At 42.9% G+C, this 22,418-nt stretch overlaps 2 protein-coding genes across 7 annotated transcripts in view; one reads left to right on the top strand and one right to left on the bottom strand.

The window, feature by feature from the left end:
• LOC110506754 (dipeptidase 2) overlaps positions 1-2,505 on the top strand; it is a 32,639-nt gene extending 30,134 nt beyond the window's left edge. For both annotated transcript variants that reach the window (XM_036963304.1, XM_021586600.2), the window contains exons 9-11: positions 16-91; positions 283-418; positions 728-2,505. In XM_036963304.1, coding sequence (XP_036819199.1) covers positions 16-91; positions 283-418; positions 728-952 — 437 coding nt within the window. In that variant the 3' untranslated portion in view covers positions 953-2,505. The remainder of the gene's footprint in view (positions 1-15; positions 92-282; positions 419-727) is intronic.
• Positions 2,299-22,418, bottom strand: part of LOC110506752 (solute carrier family 12 member 4) — a 40,462-nt gene continuing 20,342 nt past the window's right edge. For 2 of the 5 annotated variants that reach the window (XM_021586594.2, XM_021586595.2), the window contains exons 12-24: positions 22,150-22,324; positions 20,425-20,543; positions 17,770-17,868; positions 9,317-9,436; positions 9,088-9,192; positions 8,725-8,893; positions 8,259-8,454; positions 7,799-7,968; positions 7,417-7,548; positions 6,652-6,759; positions 5,057-5,244; positions 3,726-3,859; positions 2,299-3,386 (exon numbers count right to left, since the gene is read on the bottom strand). In XM_021586594.2, the coding sequence (XP_021442269.2) occupies positions 3,295-3,386; positions 3,726-3,859; positions 5,057-5,244; positions 6,652-6,759; positions 7,417-7,548; positions 7,799-7,968; positions 8,259-8,454; positions 8,725-8,893; positions 9,088-9,192; positions 9,317-9,436; positions 17,770-17,868; positions 20,425-20,543; positions 22,150-22,324 (1,807 nt within the window). In that variant the 3' untranslated portion in view covers positions 2,299-3,294. Of the gene's footprint in view, positions 3,387-3,672; positions 4,855-4,936; positions 5,245-6,651; positions 6,760-7,416; positions 7,549-7,798; positions 7,969-8,258; positions 8,455-8,724; positions 8,894-9,087; positions 9,193-9,316; positions 9,437-17,769; positions 17,869-20,424; positions 20,544-22,149; positions 22,325-22,418 lie in introns of all 5 variants that reach the window. The other 3 variants (XR_002471029.2, XM_036963302.1, XR_005039654.1) reach the window with 3 other exon arrangements.

The following is a 22,418-nucleotide window of genomic DNA, read 5'->3' as shown; positions in this document are numbered from 1 at the left end:
TCTTACTTTTTGCAGACCATTTTACCCACATTAGGAAGGTGGTTGGATCTGAGTCAATAGGAATAGGAGGGGACTTTGATGGAGCTTCTAAGTAAGAACTTTTACCTCAGAGTAACAGCAGCACATTCAGCGTTGGTTCATTAATACAGCCATGTTATGCTCCAGCTTGAATGCTATCAGAATGACTCACTTTTTAAGCAGACTGGTAACAGATAGCAGCTGCATTTTAAGTGGCCTGAGGGGTTGAGTAATACATAGCCTGTTATGTTCTACTGTCTGAAGGTTTCCTCTTGGATTAGAGGATGTGTCCAAGTATCCCGCTCTGATCCAGGAGCTGCTGAAGAGACACTGGACAGAGAACGAGTTGTCCGGGGTCCTCAGACACAACTTCCTACGTGTGTTCAAGGAGGTCGAGAAAGTGAGTGCTAAATGAACAAAAGCTCTGTGTTTTTGCTCGTTATAAAGGCTCAATGCTACAGTGTGAGTATTGTATCAAAGCCATCAAAAACACCTGCAGTAGTAACATCTACGGAATGACAGGAATGAAAGGCATCTCTGTCTGGGACTGAATGTCCATCTGAGTACTTTGTGGTATGAAGGGAACTGAGAACTGGAAAAAGAGCCGTGTATAGTGCATGGAAAATCCCACTTGATTTTTCTTGTTCAGTAGAGTCACTGTCACAGCATCATAACACAGTGTAAACTTCTCTCTCCCTCCCTCCCCCAGGAGCGTGACAGGCAGAAAGCGAAAGGAACTCTCCCCAGTGAAGCTCAGATCGACTTGACTGGGGTTCAGAACCCCTGCAGACTGGTACTCAGGCGACCTTACCACCAGACGACAAAGATGGAACAGATGTACTCCAAGGGCCACAGTGAACTGGTGGTCCCCAGGAGTCTGGTCTGGACCATGGTTATACTAATCTCCTGCCTCTGTGTCCTGATGGACCATTAAGACTATAATATGGCCTGGATTCAATCAGATCCAGCGGTAACCCAGGTTGACCGATATCCTGATAGCGGATGTTTTGGCAGTATTGGAGGTGTAGCTGCAGTGTGAACTGACAAATAAGTGTGTGGCTGCTCTTTTGTGTCACCAACCACTCCCTTCCTTATTATCCCTACACATTAGATGTTCAAAACGACAATAGAAAGTGCAGGCTCTATCGACAATAGATATTATGAAATGCATGTTTTCATTTTAATTTGGATGGCGGGATTTATTAGTCTATGTAGACAATAGACCATTACGCATTAGAGTGTTTGAACTTGTAATGTGGCTACATGAACTAACGTGGCTGCATGGGATTTGTTGGATATAAAGTCGGTGTGGTTTCATTGCATCCAATGACAGTGTCCACGATAATGTAACATAAGGAGCAGCTCTAACGCAGTTCCACTTTCAACACTGCCAAAACAACCGGATGTCGACTAGCACGGATCTGAATTTAGCCCTTAGTGTTACTAAACTAGCAGTGCTTGACTTGCGCAGGAGCCCACTGGAGCTGAGTACCGGCACCTCAAGTTCACTACTGCTTGAGCTTGTTTTACTCTTATAGAATATTTGCTCAAAAGTATAGTGGAGCTCCTGCACCTAAATATAAACAGTACTTGCACCCAAAATGAGTACCGGAACCTATTTAGTAGTACTACTAGTGTTGTATTACAATACACTATCCACTACAAACATGTTTCTCCGACAGTAAAAAGCCTAGCTTGAACGTGTTTACTGTGTCACTTGCTTACATGTGATCTTCCCTACAAATAACTTTACCTAATTTTTTTGTTGTTGGTCATTTTGACCTTGAATGAGTTGTATTATTTACACAATGCTCTGCACACACTTGATACTATATTACATTGAGTTTGATGTAACAACTCTTTTTACATATCTCATTCTAAAAATATATTTCTGTTATGTTTGTTTAATGATACAATCAAGGCCACAAGGTCATACTGAGGAATTTACAAACTATCTTTATTTCTCTGAGGACACGGACCTTGATGTCCATCAGACAAACTTGAGTTTCACAATGAAACTGTTTCATAGAAAGACGAGTTCATCTTAAAATGAACATTAATGTAACATTTCCTCACAAGGGTGTACAGTGAAACAGTATGTAACATGTTAATATACTGTAATGCCTCCTACAGTCATCTCAGGAATGTTGTATTCTGTATTCATAGGTTATATCGTATTTATTTAGCCTTTCTCTTAAGTAAATAATGCTTTGAGTTTTCTGTTTTTCTACCATCTTATTTTATGAACACATTGATATATCTGAAGTCAAGATAGTTCAATTCTGGTTGAATAGGGAAATGAATCATGATTTTATTGGTAAATTCAGATAAATACTCTTCGTCTTTACAGCTCTTGCAGTCTACAGGAAAGAAAAGGAAATGTGTGCATATGCTACTCTGTTCAGGTGGCCCTGTAAGTCGTCTTCATGCCTATAATAATCTATTTTGTACAGAAATAGCAGATTAAATGTAATGTATAATTGTCAATTAATTAAAACCTCTTCTCTTTCAACAATTACAAATAATAATCCAGTAAAATAATGCTTCAAAACAATCTCTGGAATCCACATTTACATTTACAAGCACTCTCTGTGCCATCTGTTTAAATACCCCAACTGGCATTTCATTATCTACAATACGAAAAATCTTATCCTCATCGGGGGAAGGTTGAGAAAATAAATAAGAAAATAAATAACAAAAGTTCTTATTCCACCAACCATAAAAAGGTTGTGAAAAAATAACTAACATTGGCACTCTACACAGATGCCTTCATAAGGACCACCCAAGACTGTGCTATCTGGCAAGCTAATCCTTGATGAGGGAAAGCCCACCATATTTTATTTTCTGCAAACAACACAAAAATACTGACTCAGTCGACATAGAAAATTCATGTTTGATGGATGTATGTGTAAAAGTAGCAGTTGTTAATGGTCTCCTATTGCAGAAATAGGTTTGTGAATGACCCAAGCTTTAGTTGCCTTGGCAATAAGGGATTCATGAGGGAATTATAGCATGTAATCTTTAAAGGCTACTGTCCTCATGGAAGGCAATACTTTCCGTAGAAATGCCAGGCAAATTATTATTGCTTTCTGTGGTCCTCAAATACCACAATAAAAGTCCTCTTAATTCCATCATTAATTGGCGCAGTTGGTATGTACTGTATGTTGAGGATCGGCTGGATGCTGCTGCCGGTGCTGCAGTGTCCCCGGTGATCGGGGTGGAATGTCTCCTGTCGAGGCAGTGTCGTGACCTGTGACCCGAGTGGTTTCTGATAGGTCAGGAGTAGATAGTGATGACCTCTCGTCCTCCTCCTCTCACCAGCAGCACTCTCTCCAGACCTTCCGTCAGCACCTCCAGAAACTCCATATCTGGGCCAGAGTTAAGCACTGTTATAACCAGCAACTCTGCATCACTGCACCTGCGATTACATCTGCAAATGATGTTCAGCTTAAAAGCCAGTCGTCTTTCATCTCGGGTCACATTGCCAAATCTTTCGTGTATGCTGTCTGGCCTTCTACTCCTACTCATTCTTTCACCTTTTACACAACTCATGCTACACTCAACCCCAAATGACAATCCCCAAATTACACTCCCTAACCCCATAATGAGCCCTAAAACATTGTCCTAAAAAATGAAATATTGTACCACACAGACCTCTAAGACCAGTGTTGTCCAGTACAATGAGAGCGGCTGTTAGTGAAGGATACAGTTCTCATCTCCGTCTGTGTTGCGTGGCGGCCCCGGCATGTTGAGCAGCACCAGGCGAGCATCATGGGACTTGTTGACAATCACCTCGTTCAGCTTCACTGCTGTGTGCATCCGCCGCACATTGGACTGGTCCCTGGGACACAACCACATACAGATGTTACAAATGCAATCCAGAACATTCAATTATTTAAAGGGATAGTTCACCCAAATTACACATTGGTTTCCTTACCCCGTATGTAGTCTATGGACAACGAATGACAGCAATCCAGTTTCCCTGGCTCTGTTTCCACATGCTCACGTCATGGGACCGATATTATAATTTTTCACTCGTGTCCATATCATTCGAAAGTATCTACAATTGATTTTGAACCTCAAAAAAGTACATTATAGAAGTTTTGAACATGATGCGCAAACAAATTTGAATGTTGGTCCCATGATTTTAATGGGATTTGTGCCACAACTGCTAAAATGTTAGTATGTGGAAACGGTGCCAAGGAAACTATACCAAAGCATGGATTGCTGTCATACCTTGTACATAGACTGCGTACAGGGTAAGAAATCCAATGTAATTTTGTAATTTGGGTGAACTATCCCTTTAACAATGCAGTGGAATAATGTTCAGATATCCAACAGTGGACAACAGTGGGCATGAACCAACTCAGTCATTAAGCAGAAAGACATCAAGTGCAGTCCACATACCAAAGCACACCCCACCCCACCATCCAATCCATTGCATGGAATTTACAGACTCAGAGTGATCAGAATAACATATCACTAAAAGTAATTTACAGACAGAGTGATCAGATTAACATATTACTCACAGGAATCTACAGACAGAGTGATCAGAATAACATCTAATTAAAATGAATTTACAGACAGAGTGATCAGATTAACATATTACTCACATGAATTTACAGACAGAGTGATCAGAATAACATCTAATTAAAAGGAATTTACAGACAGAGTGATCAGATTAACATATTACTCACAGGAATCTACAGACAGAGTGATCAGAATAACATCTAATTAAAAGGAATTTACAGACATTAGATTAACATATTACTCACAGGAATTTACAGACAGACTGATCAGAATAACACATCACTCAAAGGATGAACCCTTCTCTGTCTGCAAGATGAAAGAGGCAGAAAAAAGAGAGAGGAGATGAGGAGGAGAGAGTGAAGAAGTAAGACTAGCAAGAGTGGAATACCTCAGATGGGACCGGATGGAGATTTTCCTAACCACGTGAAAGGCCTGTGGGTTTTCCTCGTCAGATCACGTCTCAAGAAAAACTCCTGGCCTTCCAATAGACCAACAACAATTGACTCACGGTTTGAGGCTCATGAGTTCTCTGAAGTTCTCTGGTGCGTTGTTCCTGTTCCTCCTCTCTGCCTCGTACTTCTCCTTGGTCCAGGTCATCTGGTTCTTATCAGCTACAGGCTCCACCACCTCCTCCTCCTCGTCTGAGTACAGGCTGCCCATACGGATCAGAGAGTGTCTGTCCTTTACCAGCTGGGCCTATAGGGGGCAGAGTGCAGGGGATACAATGTCCTAATGTCCATACTAGAGTGACTTGAAATGCATGGCCATACATTGCTTCATTTAATGCTAGTGTAGATACACTAAATATACAGAAGTATATCAAATGAGTGGATTTGGCTATTTCAGCCACACCCGTTGTGGACAGTTGTATAATCGAGCACACAGCCATGCAATCTACATTGACGGCAGTAGAATGACCTTACCGTCATAGGATGCCACCTTTCCAACAAGTTAATCCGCCCTGCTAGAGCTGCCCCGGTCAACTGAAAGTGGTGTTATTGTGAAGTGGAAACGTCTAGGAGAAACAACGACTTAGCCCCGAAGTGGTATGTCACACAAGCTCACAGAATGGGACCGCCGTCCTCGGTTGCAACTCTCACTACCGAGTTCCAAACTACTTCTGGAAGCAACGTCAGCACAACAACTCTGTCGGGAGCTTCATGAAATGGGTTTCCATGGCCGAGCAGCAGCACACAAGCCTAAGATCACCATGCGCAATGTCGAGCATCGGCTGGAGTGGTGTAAAGCTCACCGCCATTGGACTCTGGAGCAGTGGAAACACATTCTCTGGAGTGATGAATCACGCTCCCCCATCTGGCAGTCCAACGGACGAATCTGGGTTTGGCGGATGCCAATGAGAATGCTACCTGCCCCAACTATAAAGTTTGTTGGAGGAGGAATAATGGTCTGGGGTTGCTTTTCATGGTTTGGGCTGGGCCCCTTAGTTCCAGTGAAGGGAAATATTAATGCTACAGCATACAATGACATTCTAAATAATTATGTGCTTCCAACATTGTGGCAACAGTTTGGGGAAGGCCCTTTCCTGTTTCAGCATGACAAAGCAAGTCCTTACAGAAATGGTTTGTTGAGATCGGTGTGGAAGAACTGGCCTGTATAGAGTCCTGACCTCAACCCCATCGAACACCTTTGGGATGAATTGGAACGCCGGCTGTGAGCCAGGCCTAATCGCCCAACATCAGTGCCTGACCTAACTAATGCTCGTGGCTGAATGGAAGCAAGTCTCCGCAGCAATGTTCCATCATTTAGTGGAAAGCCTTGCCAGAAGAGTGGAGACTGTTACAGCAGCAAAGGGGGGACCAACTCCATATTAATGCCCATGATTTTGCAATGAGATGTTTGACGAGCAGGTGTCCACATACTTTTGGTCATGTAGTATATTGGTTCCCAGCCCCAGATTAAACCTACTACTGGGATAAATCACACTTTCAATGGAGATTCTCCAACTGAGCATGCTTAAATGCAGGAGAAGACATCTGAGTCTGGGAAACCAGCTCAATATGTCCTTCACATAACAACTATTGTTATGTATGTTTGGTCTGACAGGTGTAATTCTGTGGATGTTTGTTGATGTGTAATATGTACCTCTCTTTCTCTCTCTGCGCTGGACAGCCTCATCTGTCTAAGCATCTGAGATCTCTGCTCCATCATCAGAGTCCTCTCATACGTGTAGGCCGAGATGTCGCTGTCATGCTGAAATTATTAACATGGATGTATGTAAATATCTGACCTTTGAATACACTAAGGGGAGAGAAGTGAAACTCTTAGTTGGATTGCATGTTTGACTCCTGGTATGAGGGACTTCTCTCTCCTTCTCCACCATAATGACATAATTCGATTTAAGGAGGTTCATCTCTCACCGTCTCCACCATCATTACATAATTAGATTTAAGGAGGTTCATCTCTCACCGTCTCCACCATAATGACATAATTAGATTTACGGAGGAACATCTCACACCATTTCCACCATCATTGCATAATTAGATTTAAGGAGGTTAATCTCTCACCGTCTCCACCATAATGACATAATTAGATTTAAGGAGGTTCATCTCTCACTGTCTCCACCATCATTACATAATTAGATTTAAGGAGGTTCATCTCTCACCGTCTCCACCATAATGACATAATTAGATTTAAGGAGGTTCATCTCTCACTGTCTCCACCATCATTACATAATTAGATTTAAGGAGGTTCATCTCTCACCGTCTCCACCATAATGACATAATTAGCTTTAAGGAAGAACATCTCACACCATTTCCACCATCATTACATAATTAGATTTAAGTAGGTTCATCTCTCACCGTCTCCACCATCATTACATAATTAGCTTTAAGGAAGAACATCTCACACCATTTCCACCACCTCCACCTCTGCCTCTATTCTCAGCTGGTACAGGAACGTAGCCAGGTCCTTCTTCATCTGAATACTGTTGTCATCCATCTGGGCCACAGTGAAGATACGCATCTTACACTTCCTCCAAACCTGAAATATACACCATGGTAAGAATGGAGTAGTCTAGCAGTTAAGAGCCGATGTGCCAATGTGCCATTGAGCAAGCCACTTAACACCCTAATTGCTCCTGTAAGTCCCTCTGGATAAGAGCGTCTGCTAAAATGTAAATATAGATCCTTTTCTGAACAACACATCCATTCTTCTTTAGTCTCTCACAAGTCATGGTGGCCAAACAGTAAATGCTCCCAGAGTTTCTGCATTGATGTGCGCAGGACTTTACCTTGTGCTGTTTGAGCAGGAAAGGTAGCAGCATGAGCATTCCTCCGTCATGGACGATCCACCACACATCGATGGTGCCGTCTGTGAAGCGTTCGTGGTTGCTGGGGTAGAAGGAAACATTCTTGGGCACCATCAGAGCCAGGTGGGCTGCTGTGGTACAGCGGACTGTGTCTGTGGGGAGGGGCACAGAGAGGTAAATATGTTCACTTTGTGTAATTTGTAATGTAATACAATTCAATGCTGATGCTATCAGTTAACTAAAGAGTCAGCACGTAATGTTTCAAATACTATACAGGATATAAGGACAGCATCAAAGGACAGCATCAAACCCACAGAAACATAGAGATGACCAATGCTCTCATGGGGAAACTGGGATGAGGTTATGGTTTGGAATATTATTATGGGAACGGGTCAGATCCATGTGTAGGACCAGGCTAGTTTACAGTAAATCAGAGTCTTACGAATGAATGTCTTCCATGCGCGGGGGTCTTCACTTTGCCTCCAGCCGTAGGGCCATCCCATCACCACTGTGTTGTGCTTCATGCCCCCCAGGCCACATGACTGGATCAGGTGGGCAATGCCCTCCCTCACCTTGGACGCCACAACCACCTGGCAGAAACCCTTCACCCGCTCGATCTCCATCATGTTCTTTACGGCCTAACGAGGTTGAGCAGACAATGCAGGTAATTATGAAGCTGGTAATAAACTCACTTATTGTTATTGGCACAGAGGAGACAACAGAAATCGATCTCTTTCTTATAGCTTTATAATGTGGACTGTATGACCTAGGAAGGACTGTGTTACCGAGGAAGGTAACAGCCTTCAAACAATCCTGAACTGATTCAATAAAGCTACAGTACGGCAAAATGTATTTTCCTTGTACACACATTAGGCTATCGGAGAAATAAGTTACAGCTCTATCCCTACCTGTTCAGAGGCCTGTGTTTCTCCGTAGCTGTCCAGGAACTGTCCCTGGATGACAGAGCCCACTATGGTCAGGCCCTTCCCTGCCTTCAGCTGGGAGACAAAGGTCAACAGACGGGGATACTTCACATGGAGGTCCTCATCCAGCTTCAATAGCACCAGGACCTGGGGCCTGGAGAGTGGAGGGGCAAGAGAGACAAAGAACATGAGAATCTACCTGGAAGTACTAATAAACAACTACAAAACAACAGTAAAAACTGTAGAGTGTTAGAAAGTACAGAATGTATGAAGAGGAAGAGGTAGTTATGCATATCTGAAGTTGGAGATACCGGATATCTAAGACTATGGACAAGGAAGGATGTTCACCTCCAGTTTTTAGTGTGAGGTGGTCCATGCTCCAGCCGTAGCAGAGAGTAGCGCGCAGCACTGAGGGACAAACCTCGTATCCCATCTCCCCACTCCTTCTCCGCACTGAGAGAGAGACAGAAAGAGTGACAGCATCAGAATATATACTCTGGCCTAAATAGCTAACTCATACAGTGATCCAATGATATACTCATATTATGATATGAGACGGGTAAGAGTCCAGACATACCCCTGGTACTCAATGTACTTGTAGATCATGCCAGCTATGCACATGGCCACGATGGCATAATACCAGGAGGAGATGAACATCAGAGCCAGACACATACTCATACCCAGAAAAGACAGAGCCCTGTGGGGGAAACACACAGATATACTGTAGTACTCTTTATACTATATGGTCATTCCAAAAAGCACCCACAGATCTTACAAAGCTCAGTACCCGCTTAGCAAAGAAGCCAAATAGGGTATCATTCCCATAGTGCATTAGTTGAAAGAGGCGCTCTGGTTCTCGAATTCGCCCTGTAACACACCAATTTGACCTGTTATTAAACCATCTGGCGAATATCGTTGTGTGCAAGACCTTAGAATAGTAAACAATGCTGTACATGCTAGAGCACCCCTGGTGCCTAACACTGTTACCATTTTATCCCAGGTGCCTCCAGGTAGTTTGTTTTTTAGCTCATTTTAGCTCATTATTTCTTTCTTTCTTTTCTCTTCTCTTCTTTTGTTGATCCTGGAGGGAGTGTTTTGGTTCAGTATGTTGACCATTTGTTGGTTTGCTCACAATCAGAGGAGATATGTCACGAGGACACTCAGGCATTGTTGATTTTTTGGGGTCAGAAAATGGTCATAAAGTTTCCCCCAGTAAGATGCAATTATGCCGGTTAAATATTTGGGTCATGACATTACTTCTGAGGGTCATGCCCTCTCCAAAGATAGTTCAGAGGCAATTAAAGCTTTGCCCAAACATGTTATGCCCTCTCCACTGGTAGATCAGAGGCAATTAGTAAATTCAACCTCTGCAGGATTGTATTTATGGGAGAAAGATAGAGGCGAGTGAAGCAGTGGTCTGACCTGGAGAGATGTTCTGATATTGTGGCAATGTCTCTTCTAACCGTACATGTGCCCCATGTGGTGGAGGCAATTATTAAACAGGCAAAAATGGCTCATTTGATGCCTGCGAGACTGCTAGACTATCAGAACATTCTTAACCCTTCAACTCTTCTCCCTGCAGCAGAAACCGGTGAAGACCATGACTGTGATGTAGCTATTGAAGCTGACTGTAGCTCTAGGTTGGACTTGAGAGATACCCCATTAGACAATCCAGAATTTTAGTTTTTTTGTAGATGGGTCTGCCCAGAGAAATGAAAAAGGGAATCAATTAGTTGGTTATGCTGTTGTGACTGTTTTGGAACCTGTGGAAAGTGCTCGACTCCCCTCACACGAATCTGCCCAGGCAGCAGAACTATTTGGCTTGACCAGAGCTTATATTTTGGGAAAGGAATGCTCTGTTAACATTTACACTGATTGTAGATCTGAGTTTGGTGTTGTGCATGATTTTGGAACATTGTAGAGGAATAGAGGGTTTTTGACCTTGTCTGAAAAACAGATTGCACACAGTAATCTTGTTTCGTCTCTCTTAGAGGTGGTCCAGCTTCACTCCTCTGTTTCTGTAATCAAGAGTCAGGCGCATTCTTCCTCTAATGACAACATTCCTCTGGGGAACACTAACGCTGACCGCGCAGCTAAATTGGCTGATTCCTCTTCCGTTTCCCCCTCCTTCACATGGCAGCAGTTCCCGCTTCCACTAACCCTTTCTCTGTTAATGACTCTGCAGGCAACGGCTGATGCATCAGAGAAGGACGCCTCGGGTGTATGGCTGGATGAGTGGAGCAGACCCGCCATGCCCCGTTGTACTTTCCAATTCCTTGCCAAATTGTCACATGATCAAGACCATATGTCAAAAAGAGGGATGGTGGATCACGTAAATAAATGAATAAATAAGGGAAAGGGGATACCTAGTCAGTTGTACAACTGAATGCATTCAACTGAAATGTGTTTTCCGCATTTAACCCAACCCCTCTGAATCAAAGAGGTGCGGGGGGCTGATATTGGTGTACAGTAGGTTTTACTGTGCTTGCAGGACATTTCTCTGGTGGTGGGGTTGTACAATGTTTGATTTGCATGACTAACAATGTTGAACCAAACTCTGAAAAAAAATTGTTTAAACTAATTGGTGAAGCAAGCCTGACATGGGTAAAGGTGCTTCCATTGGCACTGAGTATGAGAGGCAGATCCCACACAGTCACTGGTCTCTCTCCACACGAGGTGCTGACTGGCCATCCCATGAGGATGACTAATACACCTTTTCTCAAGAACAGGGTGTCCCTGCAAGGAATGGAGGAAGACATGGTTGAGAATTGTGTCACCCTTAACAGTGTTCTTAACTTCTTCGATATAGGGGGCGCTCTTTTAATTTTTGGATGAAAAACGTTCCCGTTTTAAACAAGATATTTTGTCATGAAAAGATGCTCGACTATGCATATAATTGACAGCTTTGGAAAGAAAACACTCTGACGTTTCCAAAACTGCAAAGATATTGTCTGTGAGTGCCACAGAACTGATGTTACAAAAAAAAACAGATAAAAATACAATCAGGAAGTGCCACATTTTTTGAAACCGCCTCATGGCAATGACTCCTTATATGGCTGTGGAGGAGCTAGGAGTCAGCTTACCTTTTCCATGTTTTCCCCAAGGTGTCTGCAGCATTGTGACGTATTTGTATGCATATCATTGGAAGATTGACCATAAGAGACTACATTTACCAGGTGGTCGCTTGGTGTCCTCCGTCGCAATTATTGCGTAATCTCCAGCTGCAGTATTTTTCTGTTTGGCTCTGATGAGAAACCGACTGCCAGGAATGATTTTTCATCGAATAGAATTGTGAAAAACACCGTGAGGATTGATTCTAAACAACGTTTGCCATGTTTCTGTCGATATTATGGAGCTAATTTGGAAAAAAGTTTGGCGTTGTAAGTGACTGCATTTTCGTTTTTTTTTCTTAGCCAAACGTGATGAACAAAACAGAGCTATTTCTCTTACACAAATAATCTTTTTGGAAAAAATGAACATTTGCTATCTAACTGAGAGTCTCGTCATTGAAAACATCCGAAGTTCTTCAAAGGTAAATGATTTTGTTTGAATGATTTTCTTGTTTTTGTGAAAATGTTGCCTGCTGAATGCTAGGCTTAATGCCAGCTAGGCTATCAATACTCTTACACAAATGCTTGTGTAGCTTTGGTTAAAGCATATTTTGAAAATCTGAGATGACAGTGTTGTTAACAAAAGGCTAAGCTTGTGTTTCAATATATTTATTTCATTTCATTTGCGATTTTCATGAATAGGAAACGTTGCGTTATGGTAATGAGCTTGAGGCTATGATTACGCTCCCGGATACGGGATTGCTCGACGCTAGAGGTTAAGAGACGTTTCCCCCGGGTGAAGGTGTCTTTGCCGAACTTGGCAGGTGGAGCTGAGCACTATTTCAACCCAGGTGATTTCGTGGTGGTCAGAGACTTCAGGAGAGAGAGTTGGAAGGACCTCTGTTGGAGAGTGCCGTACCAAGTTCTTCTGACCACCTCCACTTTGGAAACCTGACAGAGGGTGAGATGAGTCCTGACCAAAATGACCAACACAGGCCTGGAGTAGTGCAGAAGAGGGTGAGATGAGTCCTGAGCCAAAGAGACCAACGCAGGCCCGGAGTAGTGGCCCAGAAGTAGATGGTCATTGGAGAAGGAGAACCCTGCTGGGCCTTCATAACTAAGAGGACTGATGGAATGGCCACTACCAAGTGTTCTGATGAGTATGACTGTCTAAAGGGTCTGAGAAATAAAGCCTCAGTGTTCTGATGAGTATGACTGTCTAAAGGGTCTGGGAAATAAAGCCTCAGTGTTCTGATGAGTATGACTGTCTAAAGGGTCTGGGAAATAAAGCCTCAGTGTTCTGATGAGTATGACTGTCTAAAGGGTCTGGGAAATAAAGCCTCAGTGTTCTGATGAGTACGACTGTCTAAAGGGTCTGGGAAATAAAGCCTCAGTGTTCTGATGAGTATGACTGTCTAAAGGGTCTGGGAAATAAAGCCTCAGTGTTCTGATGAGTACGACTGTCTAAAGAGTCTGGGAAATAAAGCCTCAGTGTTCTGATGAGTACGACTGTCTAAAGGGTCTGGGAAATAAAGCCTCAGTGTTCTGATGAGTATGACTGTCTAAAGGGTCTGGGAAATAAAGCCTCAGTGTTCTGATGAGTATGACTGTCTAAAGGGTCTGGGAAATAAAGCCTCAGTGTTCTGATGAGTATGACTGTCTAAAGGGTCTGAGAAATAAAGCCTCAGTGTTCTGATGAGTATGACTGTCTAAAGGGTCTGGGAAATAAAGCCTCAGTGTTCTGATGAGTATGACTGTCTAAAGGGTCTGGGAAATAAAGCCTCAGTGCTCTGATGAGTATGACTGTCTAAAGGGTCTGGACTGTCTTAAAGGTCTGGGAAATAAAGCCTCAGTGTTCTGATGAGTATGACTGTCTAAAGGGTCTGGGAAATAAAGCCTCAGTGTTCTGATGAGTATGACTGTCTAAAGGGTCTGGGAAATAAAGCCTCAGTGTTCTGATGAGTATGACTGTCTAAAGAGTCTGGGAAATAAAGCCTCAGTGTTCTGATGAGTACGACTGTCTAAAGGGTCTGGGAAATAAAGCCTCAGTGTTCTGATGAGTATGACTGTCTAAAGGGTCTGGGAAATAAAGCCTCAGTGTTCTGATGAGTATGACTGTCTAAAGGGTCTGGGAAATAAAGCCTCAGTGTTCTGATGAGTATGACTGTCTAAAGAGTCTGGGAAATAAAGCCTCAGTGTTCTGATGAGTATGACTGTCTAAAGGGTCTGAGAAATAAAGCCTCAGTGTTCTGATGAGTATGACTGTCTAAAGGGTCTGGGAAATAAAGCCTCAGTGTTCTGATGAGTATGACTGTCTAAAGGGTCTGGGAAATAAAGCCTCAGTGCTCTGATGAGTATGACTGTCTAAAGGGTCTGGACTGTCTTAAAGGTCTGGGAAATAAAGCCTCAGTGTTCTGATGAGTATGACTGTCTAAAGGGTCTGGGAAATAAAGCCTCAGTGTTCTGATGAGTATGACTGTCTAAAGGGTCTGGGAAATAAAGCCTCAGTGTTCTAATGAGTATGATTGTCTAAAGGGTCTGGGAAATAAAGCCTCAGTGCTCTGATGAGTATGACTGTCTAAAGGGTCTGGACTGTCTTAAAGGTCTGGGAAATAAAGCCTCAGTGTTCTGATGAGTATGACTGTCTAAAGGGTCTCGAGAGCTATCTTAAAAAGGAAGCTCCCTCCAAAGTGTCTCTCCCCTTCCAAATTGGCTGATGTATTTTATAATTTTGGCGCATTACACATTCCTCTCAAAATAATAGACATTTAATGAGTGTGAAGCAGAGAGTGATTATACAACAGAAATGGGTAATAAATATAGAGTAACATTGTTCGGGTAGACTAAAATGCAAACAATGCCTTCCAATAAGGAGAAGGTTATCATGTTTGTTTTGTTTGTTTTCAAACCTTACAATAGGGGTAAAAGCAGAGCATTGTTTGAGAGTGATCCGTGTGTAATAGTAGTAGTGATTGAGAGGGTTTTTCCTATTGGGAAGAGTAGAGGGGTCCTAGTTGAAGGAAACCAATATGGAGACTAGCATAGGTAAATAAAGACAGTCATAAAGATAGTAAAATGGAAGGATTCGATGTCACATTTAATGAGTGTTGACAGTATGTGAATGGTAATATTAGTGTCTTTCAAATAGCACTCTAATAATGCAATATCTTAGTAATTTGAAGAAATAAATGTTTCAATACAAGGTCACATGACTGACAGGGAGAATGAGCATTGGGACTGATATTATATTAGAGGCTGCCATCTGGTGTTTAGGTTAAAGATAAGCTTCCTGTGAACCAAAAGATAAGCCGGCAGTAACAGTGAGTGGTACTCACTAAACTCAAGGAATATATCCTTCCTGTTTGGCCCTGTCCGGGGGTGTCCTCGGAGTGGGCCACAGTGTCTCCTGACCCCTCCTGTCTCAGCCTCCAGTATTTATGCTGCAGTAGTTTATGTGTCGGGGGGCTAGGGTCAGTTTGTTATATCTGGAGTACTTCTCCTGTCCTATTCGGTGTCCTGTGTGAATCTAAGTGTGCGTTCTCTAATTCTCTCCTTCTCTCTTTCTCTCTCTCGGAGGACCTGAGCCCTAGGACCATGCCCCAGGACTACCTGACATGATGACTCCTTGCTGTCCCCAGTCCACCTGGCTGTGCTGCTGCTCCAGTTTCAACTGTTCTGCCTTATTATTATTCGACCATGCTGATCATTTATGAACATTTGAACATCTTGGCCATGTTCTGTTATAATCTCCACCAGGCACAGCCAGAAGAGGACTGGCCATCCCACATATGCTCTCTCTAATTCTCTCTTTCTTTCTCTCTCTCGGAGGACCTGAGCCCTAGGACCATGCCCCAGGAATACCTGACATGATGACTCCTTGCTGTCCCCAGTCCACCTGACTGTGCTGCTGCTCCAGTTTCAACTATTCTGCCTTATTATTATTCGACCATGCTGGTCATTTATGAACATTTGAACATCTTGACCATGTTTTGTTATAATCTCCACCCGGCACAGCCAGAAGAGGACTGGCCACCCCACATAGCCTGGTTCCTCTCTAGGTTTCTTCCTAGGTTTTGGCCTTTCTAGGGAGTTTTTCCTAGCCACCGTGCTTCTTCACCTGCATTGCTTGCTGTTTGGGGTTTTAGGCTGGGTTTCTGTACAGCACTTTGAGATATCAGCTGATGTACGAAGGGCTATATAAAATAAATTTGATTGATTGATTGATTGAATACTGTGGGAAATTTGGGGCAGAGGTATGAATAATTGAATAAGAAATGTTTTTTAATTTTTAATTTTACCCCCAATATCGTGGTATCCAATTGTTAGTAGTTACTATCTTGTCTCATCGATACAACTCCCATACGGGCTCGGGAAAGACGAAGGTCGAAAGCCATGAATCCTCCAAAACACAACCCAACCAAGCCACACTGCGCGCATCCAACACGGAAGCCAGCCGCACAAATGTGTCAGAGGAAACACAGGCACCTGGTGACCTGGTTAGCGTGCACTGCACCCGGCCCGCCACAGGAGTCGCTAGTGCGCGATGAGACAAGGATATCCCTACCGGCCAAACCCTCCCTAACACGGACAACGCTAGGCCAATTTTGCGTTGCCCCATGGACCTCCCGGTCGCGTCCGGCTGCGACAGAGCCTGGGCTCAAACCCAGTCTCTGGTGGCGCAGCTAGTACTGCAGTGCAGTGCCTTAGACCACTGCGCCACCCGGGAGGCCAATAAGATACATTTTTGACCATTTTCAATTATTATTACTCAATTCGATAGTTTGAATATACCAGTGATTTAAATAAGAAGGTAGTGTCATCTAAAACCAACTTTTTGCATTACGAGGAACACTGTCCGGAATTGGAGTAGATCCAAGTAAATGTTTTAGTATCGAATATTGAGCTGATTTGTCAGCACCAACCTTTTGAAGGCCCTAGGGGATTTGTTAAACAACAGGTTTGATATTTTTACTAGTTGATGTCCCACAGACAGTTAGTACAGAACAGGTCAAAGCAACCCGATTGTGGTAAGAGCTATGGAAACAATGGTTAAACCTTTAGAGATTTATTTACCTCTGGGTCTACAGATCCCTTGTGTATGTGTGTGTATTTTAGATTTTACAACCCAGAGTGAAGGCGTTTGAAAGGATAAAGTGTCTGGTTTTATGTGTTGATTCCGCTTACTTTAATAGACGTATTTTGATAGAACCTCCTTTGATAGTTTAAGCCATAATCGAATGCTTACCTTAAAATGTAACAATAATTATCACAAAGTGATAAAAGGAGGGAATGTGAGGGGAAAATGTTGTTGTCTGAAGAGCTAGCATTGAATTGTAAACAGCACTCACTCTATCTTGGTTCCTGCAGGTGACTGTGACCTCCTCCTTAGACCAATTGGCAGAACGCCCAGAACATTGTTCTGGGAATCAAAAGGAGTATCTCAGTTTCAAAGTCCCAGCTTTGAGAGAAGAAGCCTCGTCAGTCACATGCAGGAACCAATGTTAATAATGAATAATGTAAATCATGCTTATATAACTTATTTGTATAGCACTATAAAAGGACTGAGAGGGAAATCCCTTTTCAGAGTTTTCATAAAACTTGGATTGAGAATGTGAACCTCTCCGGTCGTGATTATAAAGATTGATTCCTTTACACTGAGTTTCAGTGGTGAATTTCCACAACAGGTGCTATTCTTGTTCAGCTACTGAAGATTATTACAGTGAAGTTCCTTCTTTCTAGGTTACCATCAGAACACCAGAGAACAAAATGCCTCTATAGCTGGAGTCTGCATAAAGTCCTCCAGTCAGTCAACAGGATATTTTGATAAGCTACCCAATATGTCACCTGAGAAAGCAAAGGTGATTATTCAAATGGATTGAAAGTGTACCCAACACCCACGCATATACAAATGAGTGTCACATCGCTCACATACAGTATGCACGGATATACAGCCACGCACATACACCTGTACTGTACTTACCAGTGGTAATATTTAAACCTAGGCCTCCAGTTTGGTGTCCGTAGTAAAGTCTGCACAGCACAGGCTAAGTTCACAAACAGATAGCACATCAAGAAGAACCTGTAGAAAAAAAATCACACACCACAAAATGTAATTCAGTCCAAACCGATTTAGTCATTTAAATATATTAATATATATTATATATATATTAATATATTCCAATATATTAATTTGCAGTTATGTACTTGTTGCAGGATGTATAGGCCTGGTAGTCTGCTAAAATACATCTCAACTGATGGCAAAACACAGAAGCATAAGAAACTGCACTAGGTCAGGGGTTCCCAAACTCTTTCACTCAGGCCCCCCTTCCAGCATTGAGGAACATCCTGCACGTGCGCAACGTCTATTTCTATGGGCACAAGCACTGTTCATGACACAAACTGTTCACACCCCTCTTGTTGGCGTAGGTAATATTTGTCAGGTTTAAAGCTTATTTCCTGCAGTTCTATACATTATGCCATGTCTAATGTCTATTCATGTGACATTTCTGTGACTCAAACATTACTACAAAATCTATGGGCTAAAAAACCTAGCTAAAATACATTAGCTGAAATGGGCTTGTTGATCTGGACATTTCTGACACGTTATAAATAGCTGTCTAAGGTATTCAATGACTGACATGACAAGAGGAATACTGATGATGCACTACCCAATTTCAACATTTTACCTTGTGCATTCTACTATTATAACTTTCAACAGTAAGTTAAAAGCCGGACTGAGTTCCTTAATATATATATATATATATATAAATATATATATACATATATATATATATATATATTGTGGCAAAGAAGGGGGTCGAGTGATAAATGGCAGATATGTGAGAGCAGAACTAATAAAAGGGGCTCTGCCCGATCACTAAAATGACCACCCCAATCAGAACTACAGATCACAAAATGGTCTTCCCAGAAGCAAGAGGAAACCCTCAGAAGGTGGGGCCGACCCACAGATAAAGGGTCAAGACAAACCAGGAAGAGAGAGAGAGGGCTGGAAGGATCTGTGAACCATAGAGACAGAAACAATATATATATATATATCGGCTGGATTTACCGTGTATGAGCTGAACTGTTTTGGACTTACCTGTTGGCGTTTGGACCTGGACCTACTGAGAACCCGATTTGTGTACCGAACCCTGCTATCCTTGATCTTGCCTGCGGCCTGGGTGGACCAGGACGGAGAAACTAACACACAGGTTCTGTCCTTTTCGAAAGAACTCTCATTCTGAGATGATTTTGGTGACAGTTTCCCACTTAATTTGTGACAAACGCTCCTAACCTTGAAGAGGTTTGCCACACGTGGTGGAGAATGCAGACAGGGCTTCTGGCACCATACCTGGCAGGGGACGCCGATCTGGACAATCCCCCTGAACACAGATGACCGACTTGATTCACCTGGCACGGAAATGGTTGCGACCGGAGACCCGTTCGTCCGCCGAGATCGTAGAGACCATTGTACTCGACTAGTTTCAGCGAGGTCTACCCCAAGGAGTTCGACGATGGGATGGTCAGAACAAGGTACTTCCTGCCGACCATCTCGTGGGCCTGGTTGAACGGTATTGTATGGCAGGAACAGCTGAGCAGGCACAGGAGGAAAGATCGCACAGGAGGAAAGATTCCCATTCCCCAGGCTTGGGCGAACCAGCAGACAGGGTAAGACAGTCCCAACATTTGGAGGGGGAAGAGAGCAGCGTGGGGCTGTGAGGAACGAATCAGAATGGGGCTGTGACACTATCGGCTGGATTTACCGTGTATGAGCTGGACTATTTTGGACTTACTTGTTGGCGTTTGGACCTGGACCTACCGAGAAACCGATTCTTGTACCATACCCTGCTATCCTTGACCTTGCGTGCGGCCTGGGTGGACCAGGACGGAGAAACAAACACACAGGTTCTGTCCTGTTCGAAAGAACTCTCATTCTGGGGTGATTATGGTGACAGTTTCCCACTTAATTTGTGACAAACGCTACTAACTTTGAAGAGGTTGCCACAATATATATATATATATATAAAATAACCGGACCCACCGTTTGTGAACCACTGCACTTGCTGACCTTCCACACAAAGCCACTTGTGCTAATTGTGTACAGAGTGCCTGGCTGGAATGAGGTGTTTCACTTGTGAAGTGGCTGTTAAAATGCAAGTGATTTGATTCAGGTATATTTTAGCAGACATTCTTATCCAGAGTGACTTACAGGTGGCAATTAGGGTTAAGTGCCTTGCTCAGGGGCACATCAACAGATCATTTTCCTAGTCAGCTCAGGGATTTGAACCAGCAGCATTTCAGTTACTGGCCCCTCTAGGCTACCTGCCGCCCAAACTACTCCTCGGAGGACCATAATGTTGGGACAATGGGACAAGGACATCCCTGCCGGCCAAACCTTCCCCTAAACTGGACAATGCTGGGCCAATTGTGCGCCGCCACATGGGTCTCCCAGTCACAGCCGGCTGCGACCTAGAATCTCTAGTGGCCTTAGACTTCTGCGCCACTCGGGAGGCCCCGGGTTCAGCAAGTTCACCCAACAGACCATTATATGATTTGAAATAATCCCTTTTTGCCTGCTTTTAAATAATCGTGTTTGATGTGTGTGTTTAGTCTGTTTCGTGTGTGTGTGACTCACATGGAGAGGATGGGGGCCACCATGTCCAGAGAGGCTATGAGGATGCCCAGCTCAGCAATGAGTCCTGTCAGTAACAGTGCCCAGGTTGGCTCCCCATTGGCCTTGCCATGACCAAACACCTGCACCAGAAAATTAAAAAATATACACTTTAGAAATTATTTTTTATTTCTTCCTGTGAAGTTTTTTTTTATTATTATTATTTTTTTTCTGTTTGATTGTTGTATTGTAGCCAAGGGGACCAATCATTTATGGATTAAGTGGCCTCAAAGGCCCAGTGCAGTCAAAATTCATTTTTTCCCTGTGTTTCATATCAGATTGTACAACAGCTGATGAAACTAATACTGTAAGGTGGTATGTGAAAACATTTGATCAGTGTTATTTCCTGATAGTTACTGATTGAAAATACAATCTACACAGGGCCTCCTAATCAGCAGGTTTGCATGGGCGGGGGTTTCGGCTTGTCTGGTGACATCACCAGGCAGCAAATTGGTTAAAGTTGTAATTTGTAACCTTTTGGGCGACCCGACTGAATTCACATAGAAATGTGAGCTATAGATCCGTCATTTACATTGAAAGCAAATCTAACAAGTGGTAAATGTGTTCTATGTGCATATTTCTATGCTTCCAGTTCTTAAGTTTTGTTATGTCTTCTACTTTCAGTTTTGTACACCAGCTTCAAAAAGCTGAAAATACAATATGTTTGGTTATGGAAAATATATTTCACAACGGTGGTACAATGATTCTCTACACTATACGTGTGCTTGTTTAATCACATAAACTGAAATTAGGTGAACTATTAGAATTTTTGCAACCAGGAAATGGCGGAGCGATTTCTGCATAGTGCAACTTTAATAGACCAATAACAAATAGAGTTCCAACCTCTCTGTCAATAACAGCTAGTTTTCAGTTTTCCCCTCCCCACTTGGACCACTCTCAGACAGTCCTGGCTAAATTCTTGCTTGAGAAAAATGTTTTTGCTAAAAAAAAATCCATTTTTGTTGCTTTCAATGGAAAAATATTATTGTAGGGTACTTAATTGTTACCGAGAAATGATTTGTTATTGATTGAAAAACTGGTGCATTGGGCCTCTAAGTACTGGTCCTAGGCCAGTTTAATTTTATTTATTTTTTACCAGAATTTTCATGGTCGCTTAAGCTGATCCTAGAACAGGGTTACATAATGTTCTTTTATATAGCTAATCCTCTTCTACCTACAATACTTTACATGTGGGAATGCAAATGAACTCATATGTTCAGCTTCATTCAAATGAGTAAGGAAATACAACTATAACTCTATTCTCTTGTTCACTGTAGTTTTTAGTTGTGTATCATAATGTATCTAATAGTAGGGCCACTGTGAGCATACATGGGCATAGAGCCGAGCAATGTATCAAGCAATGTGTACAAACAGTGGTGGCAGCTAGAGAAACCTTGAATTATTTTTCTGTTTTTCAGGCCACTAGATGCTTTGCATTGTATAGAAATTACGTATGTACAATACAGCTCCACCCACAAAGACAGCCAGTGTACGATTGATTTTTTTAAACATTTGAGCAGACACTCTTATCCAGAGCAACTTACAGGCGTAATTAAGTAAGTGCCTTGCTCAAGAGCACATGGGTATATTATTTTACCTAGTCGGCTCTAGGATTTGAACCAGCAACCTTTCGGTCACTGACCCAATGCTCTTAACCGCTAGGCTACCTGCCAAGGTGGCTGGTCCTACCCTGAGGAAGGGGATGATGTTGTCCTTGGCGATGGCCTGTAGGAGACGAGGGGCGCCAGTCAGGGACTGTAGTCCCGCCCCCACAGTGGAGAAGAAGGAGCCAATCACGATGACCCAGGGGGAGGGCCAGGACAGAGTCCCCACAACCAGGTTCTTACTGACTGCATCCCCAAACCTACAGGACAGGAGAGGACATGGACCTGTTAGCGGGGCCATTATCAATACCAACAAACACAGCATCTGAAGTGCTTTGCCATACTAACAAATAT

The sequence above is a fragment of the Oncorhynchus mykiss genome, chromosome 26, assembly GCF_013265735.2.
Source record: "Oncorhynchus mykiss isolate Arlee chromosome 26, USDA_OmykA_1.1, whole genome shotgun sequence".
NCBI lineage: Eukaryota > Metazoa > Chordata > Actinopteri > Salmoniformes > Salmonidae > Oncorhynchus > Oncorhynchus mykiss.
The sequence above is the reverse complement of the archived record's forward strand: the minus strand, read 5'-3'. Positions and strand labels throughout refer to the sequence as shown.